Below are 27,013 nucleotides of genomic sequence, written 5' to 3'. Positions count from 1 at the left end.
GCCTACAAAAATAAGGGGAGTCTAATATTTAACACAGTCTCTCTTTGTGCATTATGTTGAAAACAGAAATTTGTTTTAAGTGCCTCATGGGCAGACAAGAGGGATTGTTATAACAAGGACATGGTGACACTTATAAGTACCACTAGAAAAAACTCTTGGAAGAGTTTGTCATCTGAAATAGCAAGGTCTGAGGAGGGCACAAAAATGCCAGCAGCAACCACAGAGCAGATCTGGCAAGAGGGTGTGCAGGGGCTGTGTCCCACTCTCTTAATTCCTGGTTTGGTGCCTGGGCTCTGACACCATGAGGAAAACCCTCCTCATCCTCATGCAGTCACTGCCTGGCACAAACCTCCCTCTTATTTCTGAAAGCAGATGAGATGCCCTCATAGCAGAGAGCACCCCTTGTGATTCAAACTCTTCCCCAACAGATAACAAGCAACGCTTATGCCCCCCTGTGAGCTACTGAACAGCCTCTGCCTGTGTGCCTGTGCCCGGACAGTGGTCTGAGCCCAGCTGCCTGCACAATAGAACACGTTCATGTCAAGACCATGCCACTCCCCAGCAGATCCCATTCTTGGTGGCCTTAGCGCAGAGCTGGATGCGTTCCTGAGGATGGTTTCCTCTCTGCACACTCCATAGGAAGCTCCTGATGCTTTTTGCCAGCCTGTGCTGGTGCTGATCTGTTGGCAAGTGTGTGCCCTTCTGGTGGCTGGCCTCTGCTGACAGTCACCAAACATGGGCAATTGATGGGCCAAATTCTGGGAAAAAGCTGTCTGGGAACGTGCCTTTCATTGAACACCCATCCTTTCCCACACTGGCCCTCGCCAGCATGGACATTTCCTTTATTCTTTTAATAACTCCCTGCTTCTTGACTACATTGTTCACTTTTTTAATTTCCGGCTCTCCCTAGGAACACAGAGGGACTACAAACCATCTCCAAATAATAAAACCAACTAGTCCTGAGAGTTTGAGTCTGCAGGCGACTCTAAATCCGAAGGGCCCAAAACAACCCCAGGCTGGTGCAATTTGCTTGACATCCTGCTTGCACCAGGACGGAGTTTGGCTCCGAAGTAGCTCCGAGGTGCACAATTTGCCCCGCCAGCCTCCAGCCCTGTCTGGCCGCTCTGTCCCAGCTCCCAAAGCTTGCGAGGCATGTGAGGGGCCGACGCTGCACCGGGCTGTGACACGGCACCGAGGAAGGAGCCCCCTGGGCTCGCCGGTGCTTCGGGAAGGTGCAGAGCTGTTTCCCAAGCTCAGCCAGACCCCAAGCAGCACCCGCCTGCGAGGGTTTCTGCCCACACCCGTCGCAGGGAGGGTGAGAGGGTTGCACAACGGCCAGGGACAGAGGAGGCGGCTGCGCTGGGAACCCAGCCTCCAGGCTAGGTCCTTGCCTCTCTCCTCAGCGCAGCCCCGTTGTTGAGACTGGGAAACTGGGATGGGAACTGGGAGATGGAGCCATCCCACGCACAGTGTGCCTCTCCCCGTGGCACCTGTGATACTCTTTCCCAAAGAAAGGAATTTCCCAAATCCTGTTTTCACACCCTGAAATGTCACTGCAGACAGTGAGCAGAGGGCAGCGGCCCCCATGCTCCAGCATGGTGCAGGTGATGAGGAGGAGCTCCGGTGCATCCAGGGATGCTCCTATTGTGATGTTGCTCCTGCAAGTAACCAGATGTCTTGGTTTCAGCCGGGATAGCATTAATTTTCTTCTTAGTAGCTGGTGCAGTGCTTGTATTTGGTGTGAGAACAATGTTGCTAACACACTGATGTTTTTAATTGTTGCTAAGTAATGTTTATTTTATGTCAAGAACCTTTCAGTTTCTCAGGCCCTGCCAGTGAGGAGGCTGGAGGGGCACAAGACTTTGGGAGGGGGCACAGCCAGAGCAGCTGCCTTGAACTAGCCAAAGGGCTATTCCGTACCATGGACCACCATGCCGAGGATATAAACGGGGGGGGGGGGTTGGTCAGGCCCTGTCGATCGCTGCTCGGGGGCTGGCTGGGCATCGGTCAGCGGGTGGTGAGCAACTGTACTGTGCATCACTTCTTTTCTCCATTCCCTTCGGATTTCATTCCCCGCCCCTTCTCCCTCCTTCCCATTATAATTGTTATAATAGATACTAGTGGGTTTATTTTTTTCCCAATTAAATTGTTCTTATCTCAACCCTCAAGTTTTACATTCCTTCCTGATTCTCCTCCTCATGCCTTGGGGTGGGGGCAGGGGGGAGTGAGCGAGTGGCTGCGTGGTACTTAGTTACCAACTGGGCTTAAAACAGAGTATTAGCAAAAATTTGCAAATTACAGGCAAGTGCAGCTCTGACACAGTGGCAGTGTGATAACAAACTGAGAAATCCTGATTTTTCCTACTAATTCACAGAAATTCTCCAGACTAGACAAATAGGTGGAGGGGCAGGATTTTTAAGCCTGGAAGCAGGAAGTTTTGCAGCATAGGAACTGGGAGGCAGCGAGGTGTGTAAGCCCAGGCCAGAGCAGGGAAAGACCTCAGGGTTCACCCGTTGGTGCCCACACTGTACAGCAGTGCCATGAGCTGTCTGACCTGATGCAGTGGCAGCACAGTCCAGGTGGCAGGAAAATGGAACAGGGACAGAACACGGTGTTAGTGATATTCCCAAGGAGGAGGTGGGTATTGTTTCAGTTGTGTATTTTTGAGGTATAAACCAAAAAGTCGTGTGGTTTGAGAATCCCACACACAGACTTCATGCCTGTTTGCTTGCATGTGTCATAAGTCCCTCTGGACTGAAGTGTCTACTGCAGCTCTGCCTGAGGAAGAGGGGTGTTTCACAGAATCACAGCACAGTCGGGGTGGGAAGGGACCGGCGGAGCCCACCCAGCCCAACCCCTGCTCCAGCAAGGTCCCCCAGCGCAGGCTGCACAGAGCCGCGTCCAGGCGGGTTGTGAATGTCCCCAGAGAAGGAGACGCCACAGCCTCTCCCGGCAGTGTCCCCCCCAGCAGACACAGCATTACTTCACCCTAACGTCAGGGGTGCATCCTGGGGCCTGAGGCACCTGAAGTCCATTTCCCAGCTGTTCTGCATGCCTTTTCTAAGTCTTTGGGACAGGTTTTCTCTGTGGTCTCTCTGGGTGTTGGCTCTTTTAGAGGGCATCCAAACCCCTGTGGCAGTGCAAAGCAGTAACAGCCATGATGATAGTTTCTGGCATTGTTGTTGCTTGGTCCAGCTAAATGGGGAGACATCACAGAGTTGGTAAAAACAGTAATTATCCACTATCCTCCTATTTTTTTACCAAGTATTGCAAATGGCCTGGGGGTTGTGGGGCAGCTTGGAGGTGGGGACAGTGCTCACCTGGCCAAAGGCGGCCCCATTTCCTCGCATCCCACCCCAGGCCCATCCCCGCTGCCTCTCCCCCTTCTCCCTGGGGCTGTAGCCAGACCCATTCCCATCCTGTGCTTCCAAGGCAGTGGCTGCAATGGAAATGATGCCGAGTGTATCTGCTGGGAGAAGCGGGTCTGAAGGGCACTGGCTCTCTGCAGGTGATGGTGGACAAATACCTTCTCTGCCACACAGCCCAGCTTCCCTATCAGCAAGGTCGAAGAGGGACCTTCGAGGTGCCTCCCGATCTGCTTTGAGATAAGAGCCAGGTGTTGTTATATGGTTACACTGCATAAAGATGCCAGTATCCACAGCTAATTACTGCAGGGCAAAGATAGTTACTGCAGAGCAGAAAGAACAAGCCATTCTGGACTGAGGAGTCCCTGAGCGGGCTAACAAACCCCGTATTCAGAGAGTCCGAAGGAACCTGCCTGGGTGTTAAACCAGGTACAGACCGTTGTGAGGTGAATTCCAGGGAGAATGGTTGGATTTTCTTTTTCAATCACTGACTGGCTGATAAAATATTAAGGTGCAAACTACACGGCTTGCAAGGCCCTTGCCATGCAGAAAGCTCAAGGGAGACAGGCCAATAGTCCTGCCGCACCGCAAAGATAATCACTAGTAAAGGAGAAACACTGCAAATATGAGAGAATCTGTCTTACGCTGAGGATGTACCACGCATGACCCGGTGTGCCAGCCCCACGCGTCTCTCTCTGCCTGGGTGCTATTCCCGTGCACTCTCAGGGCAGGGGCAAACCTACGTGCACCTTGTTCTGGAAGAGCCTCCTTCCCCTGCGGCTTTTTGGGAGCCCCCAGACAACACCTCCTGCGCCAGGCACTCCTGCCAGATGCCTGGAGGGAGGCTGGTGGCACCCAAAGCCTCGGGGCTCCGTCTTGTCTCAAAAAGGGACAAGCTGCCTGGTGGTTGTGCATCCTTTGGACAAGAGTGGCGGAGCCCAGGCGGGAGGCAGCGCCCAGATCAGGACCACTTTGCCCGGGGACTCCAGCCCCCTTCAGGCTCTCCTTCTGCAGAGATACTTGCTCCTGCTCCCAGTTCCCCCCCGCCGGGCTCCCCCCGGGACCCCCAGGCCGGGCGCTGCCCGCATGGCCGGGGCGATGCTGCCCTCTGCCGGCATCGACGGGCTCTGCAGCGGGGGCGCCGGCGGGGGGCTCGGGGCAGGCGGGACAGGGGGACAGGGGGGGCAGGAGGGCCGCGGGGGGGCAGCACATCAGGCCCTGCAAGTTTTAGATCCTCCATTGCCACCAGCGAAACAAACCAACCAAAATCACGGGAATTTCCTTCTAAAGGCTACCGAGGACCCTGTTACCCTCGGCCACCTCCTCCTGGGGGGGCTGTTGGGGTGCACGTGGGCACTTGGGGTTTTGCTTTCCCCGTAGACGCCTTACCGGCCTGTACACCTTCAGGGAAATCGCCCAATCACAACCTCCAGCTATGGGAGATCACTGGACATCCCCAAACCGCTCTGAAAGTCTCTGGAGCAAGGCGCCTCGGTGGGCCAGGGGCCCAGTGCTCTTGGGGGCTTCTGCAGCTCCTGCCCCCCCAGGAGAAGCTGTTGCAGCTGATTTGGTAGAGCCATCGCTCTCCTGCTACTGCATCCCAGTATGTCCCAGCAGGACTGGCTGCTGGGGATCTACAGCCACCAGATCTGGGGGAATCTTGTTCCTGTTTCAAGGACAGGAGAGTGACGGAAGGTCCCTGTGGCACAGACAGCAGCAACCAGCAGGAACCTCTTTGTAGAGGATCCACTCCCGAGTGGCTCGGAGTGAAGCATTTAAAGCAGTGCGAAACGCCAGCAGATAATGCTGTGTTGTATAATGGACAGATAATACGTTATTCCAAGCATCTGCGCTCCAGCTGAAAAGCTCCAGACCTGAATTTCAACCCATGTCAGCGTTTACAGCCCAGCCTTCCAGTTGCTGTCACTTGCCTAGTAAATTACCGGCTTCGTGTTAATCTGCCCAAAGACAGAAAATCGAGATCAGTTGAAATGCATCTACCAGACATCAAATACCAGACGCAGCTTTAAAATCAATTCGGTGAAATCAGAGCAGGGTTTTTGTCTTTTAAGCCAAACATAAAGCCCAGCTCCCGAGGGAGCCCGGCCCACGGGAGGGGAGATAAAGCCACCCTGGGACTAGCGAGGGACACACACCATTGTTTGCTACAAAGAGCAGGAAACGAGCCTGCAAGAGGACATGAAAGAGACCTTAAAACAAATGCAGAGCAGCGAGGGGGGACCGCGCCGCTCATCCCCCTGCTGTTCTGCGCTGGGGCTGCCTGCTGCTGCTGCTGCTGCTGCTCTGCCCGGGGGCTGCTTGCTGGAGCCGCTGCTGCTGCTGCAGCCGGCGGGGGGGGCTCGGAGGGGGCAAGTCCGGAGACCCCCCGGCTGCCGGGACCTGCTTCCCCCCCCCCAGCAGGTCCAGGGGAAGCCGAGAAGGGCCAGACAAGCCTGTGTTCACCCTGCAGAGGGTCCTGGTTATGGCTGGACTCGATGGTCCTATAGGTGTTTTCCATCCTAATGGATCCTGTGATCCTATGACCCACTTGCTGCGTCACCCGTGGGGATGCCAGGCTCGTCCCAGCGGGGGCTGCTCTGTCCCCAGTGCACCCGCACACGCCTGGTCCCCCATGGCTTGTGCCCACCTCCGCGCAGCCTTGGCACTGGGGGTTTCGGGGGGAGCACCTTAGGGGCACACCGAGGAGAGGGGGGGCTCCTTAGGGCACACCGAGGGGTGGGGGGAGCTCCTTAGGGAACACTGAGGGGTGGGGGGAGCTCCCGGGGGGGGGGGGAGCGGCTTCTTAGGGCACATAGAGGAGAGGGGGGGCTCCTTAGGGCACACCGGGGGGGGGGGCCTCCTTAGGGCACACCGGGGGGGGGGGGGGGTTGTGCCCCATGGACTGCTTGCCAGTTCCCTCTGGAGCACCGGGAGCTCCCTGGCACGCAGCTGGGCTGGTGGAGCTGAGCTGTGGGTGGACAGGGAGCAGGGCAGGTCGCGAAGATGCAGAAAATGCTCCAGCGTCCAAGGCAGTTTTTCTTTATGTTTAGCCCCTCTGGCACTTAAACCCCTCTGCTGAAGGACACCGACACCGTTGCGTTTGCTGTTCCTCCTAAAGCCCCCGCTGGAGCCAGCTGGCAGAGGTTGCCTGCAGCGTGCCAGGAAGCCATTTCCTCCATCCCAGGGAAGCCAGCAGCTGCCAGAGGGGACAGTCGGGGACTCTGAGGCTGGTCCTGCGAGCCCTCGTGTTCCTGTTTACTCGGAGCCTTGGTCCTTGATCGCAGGGATTTCTCTGGGTATTTTTTAAGATCATTTCTAACAAAGTCATTGGCAGCAGTGCCCACATCCTGCAGGAATCCTCCTCCTCCTGCGCAGGGTCCCTGGGAGCTGTGGCATCATGTCAGCGGAGGACCCTCCTGAGCACCGTTGCAGCGAGTCCCACCAGCTCCATTGCACCGTTAAATGCAGCTGGGGTCGATGGCCTGCTGGGGCTGATGTCACTACTGGGGTCAATGGCGCTGCTGGGGCCAATGGCACCACTGGGGTCGATGGCGCCGCTGGGGCCGATGGTGCCACTGGGGTCAATGGTGCCGCTGGGGTCGATGGCACCACTGAAGCCGATGTCACCACTGGGGCTGATGGTGCCACTGGGGTTGATGGTGTCGCTGGGGCTGATGGTGCCACTGAGGCCAAGGTCACTACTGGGGCTGATGGCACCCCTGGGGCCGATGTCACCACTGGGGCTGATGTCACTGCTGGGGCCGATATCACCGCTGGGGCCCAGCGTGCCTGCAGCCGTGATCCTGGCAGGCTGTGGATGCCCTGCTTACCCTCGCCTGGCCCGGCACATGGCAGCAGCATTCCCAGCTCCCCAGCTCTGCACCTGGAGCGCAGCCCTGCCCGGAAGACGAGGGGAGGGAAAAGCACCAGGGCAGCCTTCACAGCGCCGGGGCTTCCCACGGCTCTCCTGGTCACCCTGAGTGCGCCCAGCACCCCGATGGCAACAGCAGCACGGTGGGCAGGAGAAGCCTCAGCAGCGGCACAAGGAGCCTGGCATGTGGATGGGAACGTGGGGCTGGGGCTGGGAACATGGTGCTGAGGATGGGAACATGGTGCTGGGGATGGGAACGTGGTGCTGGGGATGGGAACGTGGTGCTGGGGATGGGAACGTGGTGCTGGGGATGGGAATGTGGGGCTGGAGGTGGGAATGTGGGGCTGGTGATAGGAACATGGCGCTGGAGGTGGGAATGTGGGGCTGGCGGTGGGGATGTGGTGCCAGGGGTGTCTGGGAATGGGAACGTGGTGCCGGGACAGTCATGCCGGGACGGGAACGTGGCGCCCGGGAAGGGACCCGCGGCGCTGGGGGCGGGAACCCGGCGCTCAGGACCGGGACCGGGACCGGTGTCCCGGGGCGGGGCCTTACCGGGGCGGCGCGGGGCCGGCGGGGGGCGCTGCCGGGCGGGGGCGCTGTGTGCGCGTGGCTGGGCGCTGCCGGCAGGGGGCGCGGCGCGCGCCGCCTTTGTTGCCGTTGGCGCCTTCCCGGGCGCGGGCGGCGGCGGCGCGCGCGGGCGCGGGCGGGAGGCGGCGGGCGCGGGGCGGGGCGGCGGGAGCGGCGCGGCGCGGGGAGCTCGGGGCGGCGCGGCGGGCTCGGGGGCTCGGGGCGGCGGGAGGATGGAGATGAAGAAGCGGCTGACGCTGGAGCTGCGCAACAAGAAACCGAGCGAGGTAACGCTGCCGGGGAGCGCGTGGCGCGGGCGGGGGACCGGGCCGGCACGTGCTGCGGGGGGTCAACGGGAAGGGGGGGGGGCGGCCCCGCGGGCGGGGGGGTCCTGCACGGTGAGGGGGAGGGTTTGGGGTGGGCGGGGTGCGGCGCGCGGCGGCGGGGACACCCCCCCACCCCCTCCCGTACCCCCCCTCCCCCTCCCGTACCCCCCCTCCCCGGCATGGCGGCGCGCACGTGCGCGGCGGGGCCCGGCCCGAGGCGGCGGCGACCGGTCGCGGCCCGTCCGGTCCCGCAGCGGGGGGCGGTGGGGGGGAGGGCGGCCGGGCTGGGCCGGGCCGCGCCGTGCCGGTTCCCGCCGCGCCGGAGCCGCCTGGCCTGGCCGGTGCGGCCCCGCGGAGCCATGGCGGCTCGGCCATGTTAGCGGCCGCCTGGGCCTGCCCCGGCCCGCCCCGCCGGGGCTCGGGCTCCCCGCTGGGGCCTGGCCAGGCCCGGCGCTCGCTCCAGGGGCCGCCTGTCAGCGCCGGTGCGCGGCCCGAGCGGGGCCTCCCGGGCCGGAGCTGGGTGCCGGGCCGCGGGGGCGCCGAGCCCCCCGGGGCCGCCTCAGCCGCCCGCTCCCCTCAGCGCAGCCCTAGGCCGGGCCGGGGGCTTCGCACCTTCCCCGGGCGCTGCGCCGCGGCCCTCGGCCCGGCTCGGCCCTTACCTGGGCCGCCCTGCAGGGAGGCGGCTGGCGGCTGTCACTCGCTTCGGGGACAGGCCGCTGTGGCGTGGCAGCGCCGGGCCTTAGGAAAAATGGGTTGTGAGAGGAGCTTTTGGTAGAGATCAAAGGTGCTTCGTGGACGGCCAAGGGGGTTGCAGGCTGAGAACGCCCCGAGGAGCCCAGGGGTCCCCCCGAGGACTTGATTTGACACCAGGACCTGGAGCGAGTCGGGTCACGGCCCGGTGCCCCGGGACCAACGGCGGCTGCGAGACGCTGTCCCGGCTGCTCGTCCTGCTGGAGCCGGGGCAGGGATCTGCTCCAGCTTCGGGCTGCCTCAGCCAGGTCGGTTCATAACCTGGCACCGTTCTGGCCTCTGTGCCCACCGCGGCGGAGCGCCGGCCCCGGCCACCTTTACGCCTGCCGTGGTCGGTTCAGCTGGAGGCTTGTCTGGGGCGCTGAGAGCAAAGCGAGCTCGGCCACGGAACTCCTGGCCCAGCCTGTTTGCTGCTCAACTCAGAGCTCTGACCAGCGATGCCGCTTCTGGAGTTTTAAGCGTTAACTCGTTCGGAGCTTGTGCTGCAAAGACAGCATGGCAGCCCTGAAACTCTGCTGCCAGTAAGGCGAAGTGATTTTAGAACGACTTCCTAATAGTTGGCTGATCTGAGCGAGAGAGGTAAAACGGGAGTGCTGCGAAGGAGGAATTTGGAGAGCATCACAAGCCTTCTGGCCAAGGCTGATTTTTGCATCTTGCTGTGAAGAATGTGCGGGGTAAAAGCAAGTTTTGGAAGTGGCCTGTGAGAGCTGGGGCTTGAGTACTCCCTGCGCTTTGGGGGAGAGGAGGATGCCAGGTACATTCACTCTCCAGATGTTTAACGGGGAGCAGTTCTGTGCTGGTGCTTTGTGGTCCTGATGCCACAGAGGGGTTGATTTCTGTGCTGAATTACCAGGTAGCGATGGCTTCTGTGCGTGTAGTGTGTGCTGGGCGAAATACTAGATGCCATCAGTGGTCCTGAATCAGGAGGAGCCTGAGGCTCTCATCTGCTTAAGAGACCTGCCTAGGCAGATGTGTCACCTCTGCATGGAGGCTGTCACAGGGAAACGAATCCTCTGGAGGCAGGTTTTCCAGCACCCTGGTGGCGAGGGGGGAAAAGTTGAACAGGACAAAACCAGATGACCTTGTTCAGTCTCTTGTTAGTGAAGCCTGAAGCGTGACTGAAAGCTTTTTGATGCCTTGTGCATGAAACATTTTGATGCAACCTCATGGTTTGACCTCTTGATGCATCTCAGTGGAGAAGGTGGACCTTGGTTGGAGCCACAGGGGGTGGGCTGGTGCAGCGGTCGCACATTGCATGGCTCGTGCTTAAAGGGTGAAATCTTAACCGCCATGAGGGATTCTCACCTTGTGCCCTCACAAAAGTTACTTGGCTTTAAGATCTTGCGTGTCCCTTTGTGTGAGTAAGGAGGACCTTCAGACACACCTGCTGCTTTGAAGTGTCAGTCGCTCTGCCTGATGTCAGCTTGATGGACTCGAGGTGAGACTTAGTTGGGTGTGATGACAACTGCTGGGTGTCCTTGTTGGCAGGTGAAGGAGCTGGTTCTTGATAACTGCCGTTCAGACGATGGGAAGATTGTTGGTCTCTCTTCAGATTTCGAGAACCTGGAGTTCCTCAGCATGATCAACATCAACTTGCTGTCTGTCTCCAATCTCCCCAAACTCAACAAACTTCGGAAGGTGAGTCAGACCTGTGGTCCCATCTCCAGCAGTCCTTGCTCTGAGCCTTCTGCTGCCCTGTCCCTTGTGACATTTGTTTTTATTGTATTTGCCATAAAAAGGCCATTTGATTTTGTTTTTTCCTCTGTAGCCAACAATCTGAGCAAGTGAGAGAGGTTGTTTTTTAGCAAGCAACAAAATGCTTTTGAGCTTATTGTATGTTCATTGTCCTTTCTCTCTTGCTTTTGCTGTTGTGCTACTGTCAGAAGCTGCAGTAACATCGTAAATATTTTGGATTTTAGAGCATGTACCCCTGTGTCCTGCAGTACAGAGATGGCTGGGAGTGCTGCATTACCATGGGAAGGGGGTTTCAAGTGAAAACTTGGAACTGCTGCTGTATGGTGTGGTCTAACGAACAGGGTCTGGAATGTGGGTGCTTGTTGTATTCCGGTTCTCTGGGCAGTTTTATTCCCCATGTCGTGAGCTGAAACGCATTGTGACCGTGTGATATTCCCTCCTGGCAGCTGGAGCTGAGTGATAACAGGATTTCTGGTGGCCTTGAAGTTCTAGCAGAGAGAACTCCTAACCTGACACACTTGCATCTAAGCGGCAACAAGATCAAAGACATCAATACCCTGGAGCCCTTGGTGAGTGGAAGGCTGTGCTGGAGTCTAAGGGATGACGTTGTTTCCTTTGGGGAGTGTGTCTGTGCAGCAGAAGTCCAACGTCTTGGTAACTGTTCCAACAGCACTTCGTGGTTCTGATGGGAACAGATGAGTGGGTCCAATTTGAGGCTGGGCTAATAGTTATTGGCTCCTCTGTCTGGAAAACCAGCAGCCAGTTGCTAAAAGAAGCATGAAATTGGGCTGGATGAGTAAAACTGTGGATGCAGTGCTCAGTGTCCATCTGAGAAAGGACCGTTAATGGGTCGGATGCAGTTTGAGGTAGGTGGCACCTGGGGTGTCATGGAGATGAGTTGCTTGGACACCAGTGAGGGTGTCCATCATGTCAGTCCAAAGGCGCTGTTGTGCTGGTTGGGACTCTCTCGCCCTGGTTGCTGTCACAGCATGCATTGCAGGGGGTTCCCGTTGCATCTGAACTGCCCCAAAGAAGGCTCTTGCCTTGTAATCCTGACTCTGTAGCTGAAAGGTCTGGTCTGGGGCATTTGCCTCACTCATTAGCTGTTTCCTTTGGTCCTTCCATCCCCTCCAGAAAGAGCCTGAAAGTGTTTTCCTCCTCCTTCGCTTGACCTGGTGCACAGTGTGATGGCCTGAGCGGGAGAGCTGCTGTGGCCATGCCGAGAGGCACGTGGGCACAGTCTGCGGGTCTCCCTGTGTTGCGCTGTTGGGTGTTTTGCCCGACGTTTTGGGCAGGATGAGCCTGGCTCAGTGATTTTTTCCTGCTGGGGGAGCTGGGCTTTCTGTGCTTGTTGCCTGCCCTGTTCAGAAGGGAGTAAGGTTTGCAAATGGTTTCATAGGAGCTGGCTCTGCGGAGGGGAAACTAGGACGGAGGAGCTGAAAAGAAATGGTTGCCCACAGTTAGCAAGAGCAGTAACTTCTTGCCATGTGAGGAGCACATGGCGCAAATAATGCATGCAAAGACACTTCTGTACTAGATCTGGGTAGCAACCCAGCTGTCTTCTGATGGCTGCCTGATCTTCAAACGGTGTCAGCTTGTAAATAACCTAGTGACTTGATCTTTGCAGAAAAAGTTGCCGAACCTCCATAGTCTGGACCTCTTCAACTGTGAGGTGACAATGCTCATCAACTACCGGGAGAGCGTGTTCACCCTTCTGCCCCAGCTCACCTACCTAGATGGGTTTGATGCTGATGACCAGGAAGCACCAGACTCAGACCCTGAGGCAGACGGGGATGGACTGGAGGATGAGTATGAGAACGGGGAAGGTGAGGATTTTCTCCTCTTGATTTTCTTCCTGGGGAGCAACCCCTTTTACCCTTCTGCGTGGTCATGCTTCTAAATAAATGACAATTATAACTTGCTGCTGCAGTAGGAGCTGTGTGGGTAACCCCGCTCCCTCCTTTGGCAGGCTCTGTAAGAAAGGAGACTTGCTGCAGGCTGACGGGGCTTGTTGCAGGCGCTCCTTGTGCGTGCTTGTTCTGTGGGGTTTCCTGCCCTGCTCATGTAGTGAGTATTCGGGAACCGTAACGCTTACCTGCCTCTCCTTTTGGTAGAAGGTGAGGAAGAGGATGATGACGATGAGGAAGATGATTTGGATGAAGAAGTCATTGATGATGAAGAAGATGAAGATGATGATCTGGAAGGTGAAGAGGAGGAGGACGGAGTAGATGATGAGGTGAGGCTTTCTGTCATCGGTATAAGCCTGCAGCACCACGTTGCTGTGTTTGGTGCTGCGTTTGTCCTTTAATCCGGTGACCCATCTGGCCAGGTGTCACAGATGCGCCTCTGTGGGCAGATCTGAGGCGTGCTGCCCTGCGCTCTGCCTTTTTCCCCTACACCTTGTGACTCGTGGCCCACAAGTGTTTGCCAGTTCACACTTGTTTATTGCTCAGCCTGGTACTTCTGTGGCTTCAAGTGCTACAGCTGTACAGCCCCCTTCGTAGGGGTGCGAGAAGCTGTTCAGGAACTGCCGGCTCCTCCCCACTCAGCTTGTATCTGCTGTCCTGAGGCTAGAGTAGGGCAGGAGCAGAGGTGAAGGGAGATGTTGCTGTAGAATTACACCTTGCCCATGGGATTGCGGTTCTTGCAACAAAGAATCTTGTTTTGACTCCAGGAAGAAGATGAGGAGGAAGATGGTGAGGACGATGAAGAAGATGAAGCTGATGACGGTGAGTTGAGTCCTGACAAACTTAAGTGCTTGCAAAGCTGTCTCAACAGTCACTCTCAGCTTTTGTAGAGCTTCCCAGGCTTCAGTGCAGTGCTGTTGTTGCCTGCAGCTTTTCCCTGATGGGAAGTGCAGTGTTTCTGCCTGCCGGCAGTGCTGAAGCTGTTGCTTATGCCTGAGCTGACTATTGAATAGTCACAGGGTTATAACCAAAGGGTCACGCAGTGGTGATGGGGAAACAGGTTTCAGCATCTCCTAATACCAACCAAGCTGGGTAAGTGCCAGATACTAATGAAGCAGACTACTTAGAAAACCAGGTCTAAGTAGCTTGAACCGATAGTCCGTGCAGGAGCAGGGCTTGTGTCACAGAAGCTCATGGTAGCAGCCTGCAAGAGAAGATGCTCTTGGAGACACGTTCCTCTCCTCTCAGCTGTAGAGGGGAGGGTAGACCCGAGCTGCTTGACTTGAGTCCAGACTCCTCTGGTTATAACAAACTATAAAGACCTGAGTAAATGTTGGCAGAATATAGCAGCTGGTGTGACTTCGAATGGTTTCGTATGAGCTTGGTTAGAAGTGACTGAATTCTGCAGATGCTATGTTTTTGGGGTGCTCAACAAAAAGAGCCCATTTTTAAGCAGCTGTTGAAATGTGGGATGCTTGGAGGGCAGAGAAAATAGTTAATGTCTCATGCTAGTCTAGGCTTTTCTGGGTGCCATGAGAAACTGGGCAGGGTGGATCTCGGCTTTGTAATGGTGCCAGTCTAGTCTGTGCTTGTTCACCAGCAAGCTGTGGCTGACGCGGCTTGAAGCCACAGTTCAAATGCTGTTCCGCAAGACTGAACAGAACTTCACGCTTCACCTCTTTTTGCAGACCTTCCACGAGGGGAAAAGAGAAAACGAAATCTAGAGGATGAAGGAGAGGAAGATCCAGAAGACGAAGAGGACGATGAGGATGACTGATCCGAGCGAGCCAATCAGTTTTACAGACTATGACTGTGCTTGTCTTAACCTCCCCGTTGTGTCTATGTGAGACTGTAAATCCCTGTCTCCCACTCCTCCCCCCTTTGTATGGCTGCAGCGTCCACAATATATTTTTTTAAGATGTAGAATACTGTAGGCATTCAGGGGAATCTTCCATACAAGGCTCACTTTCTCACAAGTATCTCATGACCAAAGGCTTTTCTCCGTTCTGTGGTTTGTGCAGCAGTTTGCAAAAAAAAAAAAAAAAAAAAAAAAAAAAAAAATTTTCCTCCTAGGGTATCTTTCGTGTCTGAAATCAGCCTTGCCACACTGGACCCAGAGCTCCAGCTTGCCACCCTGCCTGACAGCCAAGAAGGCGTGTTTGCTATCTGCATGCCCTCAGACCAGCTTTCTGAAGACGCTTGAGCCATCTTGAGCAGTGGGTGCAAATCTGGTTCATCTAAACGGACTCAAAGCGAATGATCACTGAGGTCTCTCTGATACAGAAATAATGGTGATGTGATCTCTGGAGATGCTTGAAGATACTTTAGTGCTGGGGATGTGGGGTGCCTGGGGTGCTGGGGAGCGGGGGTTGGCTGCTTGCAAGACCTGGTACCTCTGACGATGCACCTTGCAGTAGCCCTGCGCTTGCTTTCCTATTTTATAAACTGGAATGTTTTTTTCCCAGTGGCCACCTAATAACTTTCACTTGGATGTCCAAGTAAGTCTGACTTTTGTGGCTGTGAGCGTCTTTGCTGTGACGAGGCTTCTCGTCACCCCGTAGCAGCCTCTGCCTTTAGGAAGAGATAGGAAAGAGCAGGTTAGGGGGTACTGCACCTCTGTCAAACTCCGTTTCGCACTGTACAGAACACGTTCAACCAGTATCACTGTGATGCACCTAACTCGGCGTTCCCCGGGAGACCGTGTTAGCCTATATATTCTCAGGGTCCTTCTGCTAGCCAGTACCAGCTCTGGACGGTTGCCTCAGCGCTAGCCTGGTGTACGCATCCTCCTCTTTACATCCAGCTTTCTCCCACTCATGTTTATGCTCTGCGGGCGTACTGCGTGTGTCCCCAAACCCAGCGGTGGCCAGAAGGAGGAAGGGGGGGGATTCAGCCCGGTGCAGCTCTGCGCCGGAGGGTTTCTGACCCCTTGGCCACCCTTCCTCTGCCTGGAGGTGTTCAGCTGGCCCATCCGTTAGCTTCTGGGGAGAACTGGCCCCGTGGCGTGCAAGGCATGGTAACTCCTCGGTGCTGGGTGCCGGAGAGCTGTGCTGGGGTGGGAGAAACTGCTGTTCCTCCTGCTGTCGAGGCTCTCCGCGGGTGCAGACGCACTGGCACTTTGTGGCGTTCCCGGTGGTTGCTCTGGGCAATCTGTCGCACCCGAGACTCGCGGCGGTTCCTGCAGAGGAGTGGTGTGTGTTGCAGCACATCCGAGTTTCTGTTGCTTTTCTGTTCTTGCTGTCGTCTCTTGCATTGTACAGTAGCTGTAACCATTCGGAGAAGAACTAGTCCTGTAAAATGCAAACCGAGTAACTTATAAATGTTAAAGGAATTTTTGAAAGAAATTTCAGAGCAGCAGTTACTTCTAATTTTTCCCTGCATTTTTAGCAGATTGTATGGATTTTATATTAGCCTAGTAACTGTCAGGTTTTAATTGGTCAGACTAGTCCCAGAAATAAGGATCTCCAGCCCTTTTGTATCTTTTGTTACAAAATTTGGATAAAACTTTAATAAAGACTTCAGTTTTTAAAAATCCATTGCAATGAACGTTGTCTTCACTGACCTGTGCTCTAGGAGCGGCCGAGCTGCAGCCAGCCTGCAGGAACGTGTGGTGGAAGTTTTGGGGCAGTTTTTCTTGGGTCTCTCCTGGGAGTGGTGACTGGTGTGTGCCCCCCAGCGTGTTCTGGCTTTGCTTTCGGCCCCAGCGGGGTGGACACTTGGTAAGTGCAGCTCAGCTGGTGGGGCTGGTTCGGGCACGTCAGGGCTGCTGGTGGGGTGGGGATGGGGATGGGGCAGGGTCTCTGGTGTGGGCCAGAGTGGCACAGGCCATCCTGGTGCAGGGCCCTGGCACGCGTGTCTGCAGGAGATGGTGCAGCCCCTGCTGTGCTGCACGCTCGGCCTTCAGAGGTGGCTGGAGCTGGGCTTGCGGGGTCAAGAAGAGCTTGGGAGGGGGTCCCGCTGCTGGGCTTTAGGGTGGGCACCTGCCCTGGAGGAGGAGGAAGCTGGGTGGGTGTTGGTGGTCCGAATGCAAGACAGGGAGGAGGAAGCCCGCTGCAGGCTGGGCTGGGGGGTCGGGGCAGCTGCCTGTGCTTGCTGGCACTGGAGGGGTCCAGACTTGTGCCCGATGCCACGGTGCTCCCGCCTCGTGGGGGTCTCCCTCGCCTTGCTGGGCTGCGTGGTCCCGCTCCGGCTCTGTAAGGAGTGGCTGCTCTGTTAGGTCTCAGCAGTCAGGGGCTTCGGCTCGGGCTTCTTACTTCAGCACATCTGCCGCCCTGCTCAGGGCCTGGGGCGAGGCGGGGGCTGTGCTGGACCGGGGTTGGGGACAGCAGCCCCAGGCCCTGCGTGGACCAGGAGCTGGGAGGCAGAGCAGCGCTGTGGCTGCTCCCAGCCCTGCTCCTCACCACTGGCTCGGGGGGCTGCTGTACCTCGGTGCTGCCCATGCAGCCCCCCGCTCAGGTAAGGGGTCTCCCTTTCAAATACACCCTCCCCACCCAGAAGGGTGGCTGTGGGGCCACCCCACTGCAGTGGGGGGGCCTCTGCTTGCTCCCAGGCAGGGATGCAGCAGTGCTGGGTCTGCAGCTTGGTCTGTCCAGCCTGGTCTGTCTGGCCAGCTGGCCCTCTGCTTCCCCCAGTTTCTCTCCAGCTTTGCCTTCCTTATCTGGGGCCGGTGACTCCCCCAGGCAGCAGTCCATGCTGGGGGGCTGGGGAAGGCAGCCTGGCAAGCCCACCCAGCACAGGCGTGCAGATAGGGGCAAAGCGTGGCAGCCCGGGGTGCTGCTCACCTGTGTGCAGGGACTGCAGCAGGAGGAAGGCATGTCCACCCCGGCCAGGCTGGCTTTGGGCCCCTCCTGAGTCGCCGCGGGCGCTGAGGCTGGGCTCTGTGCCCCCCATGCTGTACCCAGCGGGGGAGAAGGCCCCCATGAGACCTGTGCTCTGGGGTATGTCTGGGAAAGGGGCAGCTCCAGGGGCAAGAACCAGGGCTGAGCTGGGTGTGTGTGTGTGTGGGGGGAATCCCCCCAGGGTTTGTGTCCCCTCCCAGGGCTGGCAGCAGCACCCCACACCGTCGTGCAGAGCCGCGGGGTGCTGGGGCTCCCATCCCTGGCTGCGGCTGGCACCCGGCCAGAGGCAGCGTGGGCACTGGCGTGTGGCAGCACGCCGCCACTCAAACCAGTTTGGAGCAAACTTTTCACCTCGCTGGGATGGGGCCGGCACCTGCGCGGGCAAAGCAGGACCTGAGGAGCCCCGGGGCGAGAACCCACGGCTGCTCGGCTCCCACGGCTGGGGTGCAGGGGGGTGTGCAGCCCCCGAGGCTGGGGACCAGGGCACAGAAGAGCCGCCAGGCTGGAGCAGGGGCCCCATTCTCTACTTGGTGCCGAGTGGTCCCCTGGTACCTCTGCCCGTGGTGGGACTGGGACAGGCACTGGGGCTGGCCGGGTGCTGGAGCAGGGTCCAAGGTCCTGCCCCAGTTTGGGTGCGCAGGCTGGGTGCTGGGGTGCAGCTGGCAGTGGCTCTGGCTCTGCTCCTCAGGAGCCGTTCATGCTTTGGGATGCGTTGAGGAAGGGGCAAGCAGGGAGCACCCCTTCCCCAAACCTTCTTCCCCAAACGTGCCCAGGGCAGGGCCACCCTGGGGACACGCACCCCCTGCACTCCTTGCATCTGCCCTCTCCATGGGATGCGGGAGCATCCCTGGGGGTGGAACACTGCTCCCCCATCACCCCCAGCTGCCACGGGGACTGACAGAGGCTCTCCCAGCTGTTGCTCCTGTACAATTCCCATTTATTATTTCCAGACCTCATTCCAGAGAAGTCCACTAACTCCTGAGCAACCTACTGGGCTCCCCCCAGAGCCCCTGGAGCTGAAGCAACGAAACCTTTAGGGGAGGGAGACGCAGGGTTCCAAGTGCTTAGTTTCCAAAAATAAAAGGGAGGGTAGAAATTCAAGAGAAAACATCTGCCCCTCTGCCAGCCCGTGCTGGGGCTGGGGGCTGCTCCTGGTACCCAGGAAGGGGTCCCTGTCCCAGCGCTATGGCTTGGGCTGTGCGGTGCCCTCCCCCCACCGCCTGGCTCGGGGGGGAGGGATGGGGAGGCGCAGGAGCAGTCCCGTGGGAGCTGGGCTCATCAGAGCTGGGAGTACAGGGAGTTCTCCATCTCCGGCGTCAGCTTGGCGTGGAAGGAGGCGAGGCCCACCCCGAAATCTGGAGGGAGAGGGAAGAGAGCCGTCAGCACTGCAGCCGAGCCCCCTGCTCCCTGGCTCCTGCCGGGGGCTGCCTGGGGGCTGGAAAGCCGGGGGGGCACAGGGAGGGCATCGCTGGGGAGCCAGGAGCTGCAGCCCAAAGCCCACCCCAGTGGCCGGTCACCCCCTTCCAGCACGGAGGGAGCGGGGTATGTGTTATCCATGGGGAGCAGGTCAAGCCACGCTCCCTGCAAGTATCCTGCCAGTTGGGGTCCCTCCCGCCACCCCCCTGGGCCGTACCCATCTCTGCATCCAGGCGCCCGGGGGTCGGGGGGTTCTTGCGGTGGTCCTCGATGTGCAGGGTCATCTCCTCCCGCGAGGCAGTGGAGTAGGGGCACTGCATGCAGGTGTAGCGGCCCCGCGTGTGTTCCCACACGATGCGGCTGTTGGAGGAGTGCCCTGCAAGGACGGGCAAGGAGGGAAGCACAGTGCTCGCTCGCTCGCCCCCCGCCATGGCCAGGGGGGGGCTATGCCCAGGAGCCCCCCCCTGCCAGCAGGAGCCATGCGAAGCGGCAGCGCAGGATGCAGGGCAGGCGGCCCCGGGTGCCGGCTGCATCGTGCTGGGTGCCATGGGGCTCGGATCAGCCGGTGCTGTGGGGGCAGGAGCCCCCCTGCTCCAAGCCCCACACGTGCGGAGGTCCCCTTCCCGAGGGAGGAACCCCAAATCCGGGAGCAGGGAGCGAGGCCGTGCCCCCCAGCCCTGACCTCCCTTTGCCCATCACCTCCGCACCACATGGAGCAACAGGCAACAGTTTCCAGCCCAGCCTTGGGGCTGGGGCGACTGGGGGGACTGGAGCCCACACAGCTGCTGCAGCTCCTTCTCCTGCTGCTTCTGCCCTTGGGTGCCAGAGGAACTAGGCTGGGTGATTCCTGGGGGTGCGCAGCTGGCGACCCCCCCCCCCCAAGTCTCCAAACCTACCTGAGCCACATCCCCTCTCCACGTGGCTCCCAAAAATGAAGAAGCCCACCCTCTCCCTCTGCTCTCCAGGGAGCATCGCCATGCCCCGTGGGGCTTCTCCCACCCCTGTGGCCCCCACCACCCCCCACCACCCCCCAGTGACAGAAAGCAGCCCCCAATCAGTAGGTGCCAAACTAACCTGGAGTCACTCCTGAGCCAAAGCATGGGAGGAGTGGGCTGACACTCACACCTGCGGAGGGAATCGAGGGGCAAGACAAGCATTAGGTCTTCCCCTCCCTGCGGGGGGACACGTGGGAGAGCAGGCCTGGCCCGGCCCCCCGCCTCGCACCCCCAGCACGGCGGGGAGCAGCAGGGCTGGGAAAATTTGGAGGCTTGTTTTTGGTGGTTGCTGGTGCTTTCTCCAATTGAGCATCCCGGTAAGTGGGATGGAGGGGAGAGCAGAGGTGGGATGGGGCTGGGGGGGGCTGGGGCGGCCCCGTGCGGGGCTGGGAGGAGGGGGATCCTTGGCTGGCCGACGGTGGGTCCTCCTCCAGGAGCTGCTGGTCAAGGCAGGAGCAGAAGAAGGTTTGCCCGAACGGCCCCGTGCGCTCACCTTGGCTTTTCTTCCAGACGGCGTTGGAGATGGGGGGGCCGTGGCCCGGCACGTAGGGCCGGAGGCGATGCTGCGCCGGGGGCTGGGGCAAGCTGTAGGGCGAAGGGTGCACGTAGGACAGGAACGGCCCCGGCACCGAGGAGGGGGGTGGCCCCGAGAACCGAGTCAAGGATGATGGCCCGAAAAGGCTGGGCTCCAGCAGCGGGAAGGGGTGGGGGGCCGGCGAGACCAGCGGCAGCGCCTCCAGCGAGCCGGGCAGCTCGGGGAGGCTGGTGGGGAGCGCAGCGGGGGCTGCCGAGGCAGTGTCTGCGCCAGGGAGGATGGCTTCTTTCTCCAGGGGCCGGATAACGCTCGGGAGTTTGGGAAGCCCCTCGGGTGGCTTGGCCGGGGGCTCCTTCTCCAGGGCAGAGGTAGCAGGCAGGACGGGCTTGTCGGTTTTGGGGGGCGGCGCAGGGCTGCTGGCGCTGTCAGAGCAGACGTGCAAGTGCTTGAAGAGGGAGCGGTGCGTTCGGAAGCGCAGCATGCAGTTCTCACACCTGTGGGGCCGGGGAGGTGGCGTCAGTGGCAGTGCTCCCTCCTGCATCACCCACCCCAACACCCCGGCCCGGGGGTCTGCTGCTGAGACGGGGGGGGGGGGATGTCTACAAAGGTGGGATCTGCTGGGTGCCCCCAGATAGAATGGGCTGTGGGAGGTGTCTGCAGGGCGATGGCACGGCAGCCCAGGATGGGGATGGGCACCAGCGGGACTCACTTGAAGTAGCGGTTTGGCTTGTAGTGCACCTTCATGTGGGCCATGAGGTCCTGCATGCTGGGGAAGGTCTCTGTGCAGCCCAGCGTCGGGCACTGGAAGGTTTTGCCTGAGCAAAAAAATAGGACAGAGATTCAGCAACAGCACAGCTGCACTGCACCCCCCAGGTGGGCAGCCCCACCAGTGGGTCTCCAGCACCTCCCTCACTCTCCCTGCTCCCGCCCGGTGCTGTGCAGCATCTCCTGGAGGTACACGCACCATCACCAGGGCTGCCTCCGCTTCAAGCCGTGCTCTGCCACCTCCCAGCTGAAAAAGGGCACCCTGGAGCGACACAGCATCTCGACCTTACCCTCAAGGGACTGCGTGGGTCTGTAGTGGACCTTCAGGTGGTCCATCAGCTCCTGCATGCTGGGGAAGGCCAGTTTGCAGCCGTAGCTTGAGCACTGGTAGTGCTTCCCTGGAAGGAGACAGAGCTGTTGGCCTCGTCCCTGCCCCAGCCATTGCCGTCACCTCCCTGGGGCAGGGCTGGGGCTCGGCTCACCTGGGACAGGTCTGCGCTTCAGCGGCCGCAGGTCCTGGGCTGGGGTCCCTCCGCTCCCTGCCACCGGCATTGGGCCGCTGGGCAGAGCTGCTTCGCTGCAACCTGCCGGGGAAAGGCCGTTAGGCAGCGGGGACCAGCTCCCGCGGGATGCCACAAGCCCCTGCCTGAACTGCGTCCCTCTTTGCCCTCCCCCCTACCCTTTACAAACAGGGGTGCAGGCAGCTGGGGGGGTCTGGCTGGGAGAGGCAGGAGCCCTGCAGGGTGGTTAGAGATGGGAGGGTCTTTGCTCTAGAAAAAGCTGCTGGTGTGAAGGCAAAGCCTGCTGGTGCCTTGAGCATGCTGGGTGACACCACATGCCCAACCCTGCGCAGCCTCGGGGTGCTCCCAGCCACCCCTCTGGGGTGGGATTTGGCCAAAGGGACCTCCAGCAGCAGCAGCAAAGGCTTCTTCTCCCCCTCGCCCTGCCCCAGCTCCCATCACCAACCCCTCTGTGGCACAAGGGACTCACCTGCCCCCTCTCCGGTGTATTTACCCCGCAGGGAGAAGGTGGGCACAGCTTCATCCTTCTCCGTCTTCATGGCCTGGAGAGTGGTGGGCACAGGGCGAGGCACGTGCCACCGACAGCGTCTCCTCCTGGCGATGCTACACCGAACGCAAGGGTGAGAGGTTACAGTCCGGCACGGAGTGATGTCGACTGCCTCTTCCTCCTGCTCCATGGCAGTGGGACTGACCCTCCCTCCCAGGGACCTCCAGGGCCAAGCTGGCAGGAGATCCCGGCTCCATGGGGGCTTCGCAGCATCTCTGCAGGGGGGACACGCTGCAAAGGCAGCACTTGGCCCTGGGAGCTTTGCACATGGCCCCCCCGGGGAGCAGCAGCCAGGCTTTGAAGCCAGAGCTGTTGTCATCCCTTCCCGCTTCTCCTGCCCCAGGGGTGGTCCACAAAGCCCCCGAAAGGTCCCCCCCCAGCTGCCATCTGGCACAGCCTGCCCCACACATCGCCAGACTGCTGCTTTTTGGTACCAGCCTAGAGCTTTTCTAGTTAAAAATCCCCCCCAAAGCCACAGGACCCCCTCCCTACCAAGGCGACCCAGCCCCGCTGCTGCCGAAGCAGGGATTGCAGGAGCTGCTCCAGCCTCTCTTGCTCCCACCAGGCAGGGGGGTCTCACTGGATGCTCCTCCTGCAGTTTTGTAGGATCTTCCAGCCAAAAGGAGCAGCACGTCCCATTGCACAACTGGGAGCATCGGCAGCAGGGCCTGATGCTGATGGGGATGTGGGGGCAGGTCACACAAGCTCCATCAGATGGTCTCCAAAATTAAATTGGCTCAGCCTCACAAAGCCTCTGTGCAAGGCTTCGGCATGCAAAAGCCAAGCACCAACCCCAGTAAAAAGCATCCAAAAAGTCCCTCACTTGGGAATAATTCTCAATAGCGTCTTAATGTCAAAGTTAAAAAGAAAACAACAACAATGATCATCATAGTAATAATAACAACAACAAATCAGTGCTGGGGCTGCGGAGCGGCTGCCACATGCACATCTGCCGTTTGTTAGAGGATTAATGCTTCCCCAAGAGCTCAGCGACTCCCAAAGCAAGTCCCTGGGGAACCTCCTGATGCTTTGCTGGTTGCAAGGAGATGTGCCTGCATCCGTCCCACCCCGGCCTTGCCAGACCTGCCTCTCAGCATCTGTTCAAGAGGCATTTTCCCAGCTTTTCTGCTCCAGCCTGGCTCGCACGCAGCGGGGCTTTAGCCTGGCAAAGGCGGCCCCAGCAGCTGTTACTGCAGCAACCGGCGGTGCTGGGATGGCAACCCATCGGGTAATAAATCAGAGGGGGGGGCAAAATCTGTGCGGGATTATTTCTCCGGCTGCCCCCAGGCTCACGGCTTTGTTGGGAGGTTGCATTGCTTTTTTTTGTTGTTGTTGTTGTTGTTTTCTCAGTTCAGTGGCTCCTGCCAGCGCTGTGGGATGCAACCTGCACAGAAGCTGGGACTGGCTGGAGGAAGGGGGGGGGGGGGGCGGGTGTCAACCACAGCGGGGGAGGGGTGGGGGGTTGGGGCAGGGCCAGGGGCTGATTGTGTCCTGGGAGGGAAAATTCAGCCCTGGCTGGAGGGTTTGCTCGGGCTGCACAAAGGGCGAACACCGCAGAGAAAGTTCACTGCAGTTTGGATGGAGCTTTGTTTTATCGGGAGGAGGAAATGCAGTTTTGGGAGAGGGGAAAAAAGATTTCAGGAATCTTCTGTTGAGGGACAAAGCATTAAAAGGGTCAAGGCAGGGCTCTCTGTCCCTGCTCAGCCCCTTGTGCAGCGCCTGTGTGGCACTGCCACGTTTCGGTGCCCGGCCCCGGAGCTTTGGTGCTGCCAGAACATTTCCTGGTCTGCAAGCGCCAGGCCCTGTGACTGTAGCGAGACTCCCCCGGGCTCCCGCTTCCCTGCTGGAAACGCTGCCTCTGGATCAACGCTCCATGCCACCGCCTGTCCCCAAGGCCTGCTGATGGTCCCCGGGGATTGATGGCCCCCAGACAAGGCTGTAAAGGAGCAGGACACCCGTGCCCACTGCACCAGGAGCTCAGCTGGAGCCCACGCAATTTTTTCCAAGAAACCAGGAAATCCTTCCTCAGCGGCATTGCAGCAGGGCTGTCAGCTCCCGATGCTCCAGGATCAAACCTGGTGGCACCCTCGGATGTTACAGCTCGTGCTGAAGCTTCCCTCCGCTCCCACTGATGCTATCTGATGCTGCTCTCCATTTCCCGGTTGCAGGCGGTACCCCAGTGATGCGTTTAAAATTGATTTTTTATCCGGAAAAGCTAAGGAAATGCCTCCTGAGCTAATCGGCAGGTCCAGCGAGGGCAGGTGGGGTGGATGCAGGTGCACCTCCTTGCAGCCAGCATGCCTGCCCCCGTCCTGCAGCCCTGCCACTGTCCCACCACAGCAAAGCTGTCCCACGTGGGTGTGTTTTCAGCAGCACCGTAGCACCGTGGTGTGCTCGGCCCAGGCTTTTCTGTTTTTTTGGGTTTTGAGGAGCTGGTGGCACCTGTATCATTTTGCTGTCATTTGTCACCTCCCAGGGGATAGTGTCCAACACTTGTCATTCGCCAGGACCCTCCATTTTACATCCCTGAGCATGATACTCCGTCCCAGGTGCTGCTGACCTGCCACTGTCCCCATCCCCGTGTGGGCACTGGAGATGTGACTCCCCTGGCACCGGTGCAACCCCTGCCCTGGAAACCTGAATCCCAGAGCCACCGCATGTTTGGTGTTGCTCTTCACAGCGTTTTTCCTGCCACCGGTTCAGCCTCCCTGGAAACCTGCTGGCACCAAACTCCCTCACTCCGGCCCCAGTGGGAGTTGGAAAAACCCTTTGGAGGGGCTGGCAGCAACGAGGGCGAGCAGGAGGGTTTGCAGCTACTGGACACCCAGAGCAGCCTCTGTTGCTGATGCAGTTAATAATTAATACAGCTCATCTCCCTCAAATGAACCAGGGGGTTTACACATATCGCCAAGCACATACGACTTTTACAGACCCACCCCGGGAAGATAAATGGGACAAATAACCCTATTTGAGCACCTCTGTGTGGTCTCTGGCCAGAGGTTGCAGAGGCTTCCCAAAACACAGCTCCTCAGCGTAGGAGATGAGAGACAAAGGCTCCGAACAAGGGGCTCATGTGATCGCTCAGCCGGTGAGTGCCGAGCGGTGCAGAGGGAGGAAGCCCAGGCTGTGACAGCAGCGCAGCGAGCACCCCCACCCACCCCGGCACGCGCTCTGGCCACCGGTCACGGGGTTCAAATGCATGTCGTAAATTAAAATGCATGTCGTAAATCCTCCTGTTGCCTTCAGACATCATGGGGAACGCTGACCTGGTGTGGGGAGGAAGATGCTCTGGGCATCTCTGCTGCCTGGCAGCCCCTGCCTCACAACCATGGGCCTCACGATGCCCACTGCAGCTTGGGTGCCCTAATCTCAATTTGGGCTGGAGCAAAGCCGCTGCCCCAATGTTTTACCCCTCCACCTCACCCTGAGGGCAAGCTCCTGGCTTTCCATCTCAGAAAATCTGCCCGGAGAGCCCAAATGACCCCAAACCTTGCCACAGCTGCTGCCACTGGCAACGTGGGCATCCAAAGGGGTGAGCGCTGAGCCTCAGCACAGCCAACATGCCACGTCCCCACGGCGCATGTGGGGGCAGCTCGGCCTTCACCGTTTTTTTGGGAAACATCTTTCAGCCTTCCCCGAAGGGCTGCCCTGGGGTCCCTGCCATCCATCCCCCTGGCTTGCTCCAAGCCAGTGGCGACCTGGCTGGCGTGCGAGTGGGGAAGAGCCATGCTGCCATTTCCCCACGTCCCTGCACTATCTCAGTGCCCACCTTTACTTGCCTGCCTGTGCCAGCTAATCCACTGGGCTACATCAGCGCTTTCAGCTGGAAAAAACCCTCTTTCCTTTCAGGAGCCATCTGGGGAGGATGGACCTTCTTCCCTGCGCCCAGACAAAGCTGCCCCCAGAGCAGGCAGCCCTGGGCCCGGCCAAGTTCACACCATGGCCAAGGTGCAGGAGCCCTCACGCCGGCTGAGGATGAGCAGCCGCATCCCCGGGGCCACTGACAGCACAAAGCAGTTCCCACGTGTGCGGGCAGATGGAGAGACCAGGGGGGACCCCGGCAGGCATGGGACCCCACCCAGGATGCTCAGGGTGGCGAAGGGGGTCCTGCTGCTCCCACGGGCCACACACCTGCAAAGACCAGGGGCTAACAGCTCCCATGGCTAGCTGTCCCTGGGCTCCTAGCCCCACAGGCAGCAACCCCCGTAGCTAGCAGCCCCCCATGGGTAGCACCCCGGTAGCTAGTGGTCCCCCATGGGCACTACACCCACGGCTACTAGCCCCTGTGGGTAATAACGCAGCCATGGCTAGCGCTCCCCATGACTAGTCGCCCCACGGGTAGTATCCCCCGTAACCCGGAGCCCCCGTGGGCGGCAGCCGTGCCCCTCCACGGGCAGGGCGGCTTTGCCCAGAGCCCCCCCAGCCCCCGGTGCAGGTCCCGGCTCCCCCACCAGCCCCGGCATCCCGGGCCCGGTACCCGCTCCGCTGCCGCCGCTGCCCCGCCGCCCCCGGTGCCCTCCCCCCCGTGCGGGGACGGGGACGGGCCCCCCCGGCGCTGCCCCCCGGTGCCCGCCCGCCCCGTCCCGCCCCCGCACGTACCGGGGCTGCGGCGGGGCCGGCACCGCCCGGAGCGCGCATCAGCGGCGGCGCGGCCGCGGGGCCATTTTCTGCGCGAGCTGTCGCGAGAGCAGGGAGGGGGGGGGGGGGGGGGGGGGGGGGAGGAGGAGGAGGACGGTGGGGGGAGGAAGGAGCAGTGCGGAAGGGGAGGGCGGGGGCCGTGGGGGAGGGGCCCGGCCCCGCCCCTCCCCGGTGCCGGGAACGCTCCGCATCCCTGCGCCTGCGAAAGGCTGAAGTATCCCGGCGTCCGCCGAGCGCCCCGGGGGCCTCAGGGTGTTCCAGGGTCCGTGGAGCATGC

The 27,013-nt window shown here is 59.6% G+C and overlaps 2 protein-coding genes across 4 annotated transcripts; one reads left to right on the top strand and one right to left on the bottom strand.

Moving 5' to 3' along the window:
• Positions 1-7,973: 7,973 nt before the first annotated feature.
• On the top strand, positions 7,974-16,015 carry LOC119146016 (acidic leucine-rich nuclear phosphoprotein 32 family member B). 2 transcript variants are annotated; one of them, XM_037383019.1, is made up of 7 exons: positions 7,974-8,090; positions 10,368-10,517; positions 11,021-11,143; positions 12,202-12,400; positions 12,692-12,810; positions 13,249-13,303; positions 14,170-16,015. In XM_037383019.1, exons 1-7 carry the CDS (start codon positions 8,037-8,039, stop codon positions 14,256-14,258), a joined length of 789 nt encoding a protein of 262 aa, XP_037238916.1. In that variant the 5' UTR covers positions 7,974-8,036; the 3' UTR covers positions 14,259-16,015. The 2 variants fall into 2 exon arrangements, with proteins under 2 accessions (XP_037238916.1, XP_037238915.1); XM_037383018.1 differs by having other exon boundaries at positions 12,689-12,810.
• A 2,224-nt stretch (positions 16,016-18,239) lies between these two features.
• On the bottom strand, positions 18,240-26,799 carry ZNF414 (zinc finger protein 414). Of its 2 annotated transcripts, XM_037383016.1 has the most exons (9): positions 26,698-26,799; positions 22,021-22,154; positions 21,513-21,614; positions 21,321-21,428; positions 20,975-21,080; positions 20,224-20,759; positions 19,810-19,860; positions 18,953-19,111; positions 18,240-18,674 (listed from the first exon to the last, which is right to left on the bottom strand). In XM_037383016.1, the coding sequence occupies exons 2-9, from the start codon at positions 22,088-22,090 to the stop codon at positions 18,598-18,600; spliced, it is 1,209 nt and encodes a 402-aa protein (XP_037238913.1). In that variant the 5' UTR covers positions 22,091-22,154; positions 26,698-26,799; the 3' UTR covers positions 18,240-18,597. The 2 variants fall into 2 exon arrangements, with proteins under 2 accessions (XP_037238913.1, XP_037238914.1); XM_037383017.1 differs by lacking the exon at positions 19,810-19,860.
• Between the last annotated feature and the right edge of the window lie 214 nt (positions 26,800-27,013).

Source organism: Falco rusticolus, chromosome 4, assembly GCF_015220075.1.
Source record: "Falco rusticolus isolate bFalRus1 chromosome 4, bFalRus1.pri, whole genome shotgun sequence".
In the NCBI taxonomy this organism is placed as follows: Eukaryota; Metazoa; Chordata; class Aves; order Falconiformes; family Falconidae; genus Falco; species Falco rusticolus.
The sequence above is the reverse complement of the archived record's forward strand: the minus strand, read 5'-3'. Positions and strand labels throughout refer to the sequence as shown.

Excerpts from the sequence above, each read along its gene's own strand:
- ZNF414 (XM_037383016.1), bottom strand. The coding sequence starts at position 22,090 with ATGAAGACGGAGAAGGATGAAGCTGTGCCCACCTTCTCCCTGCGGGGT. Across the intron at positions 21,615-22,020 it reads ATACACCGGAGAGGGGGCAG|GTTGCAGCGAAGCAGCTCTG; the intron begins GTGAGTCCCTTG and ends TTTCCCCGGCAG. Across the intron at positions 21,081-21,320 it reads ACCCACGCAGTCCCTTGAGG|GCAAAACCTTCCAGTGCCCG; the intron begins GTAAGGTCGAGA and ends TTTTTTGCTCAG.
- LOC119146016 (XM_037383018.1), top strand. The coding sequence starts at position 8,037 with ATGGAGATGAAGAAGCGGCTGACGCTGGAGCTGCGCAACAAGAAACCG. Across the intron at positions 10,518-11,020 it reads AACTCAACAAACTTCGGAAG|CTGGAGCTGAGTGATAACAG; the intron begins GTGAGTCAGACC and ends CCCTCCTGGCAG. Across the intron at positions 12,401-12,688 it reads TGAGTATGAGAACGGGGAAG|AAGGTGAGGAAGAGGATGAT; the intron begins GTGAGGATTTTC and ends TCCTTTTGGTAG.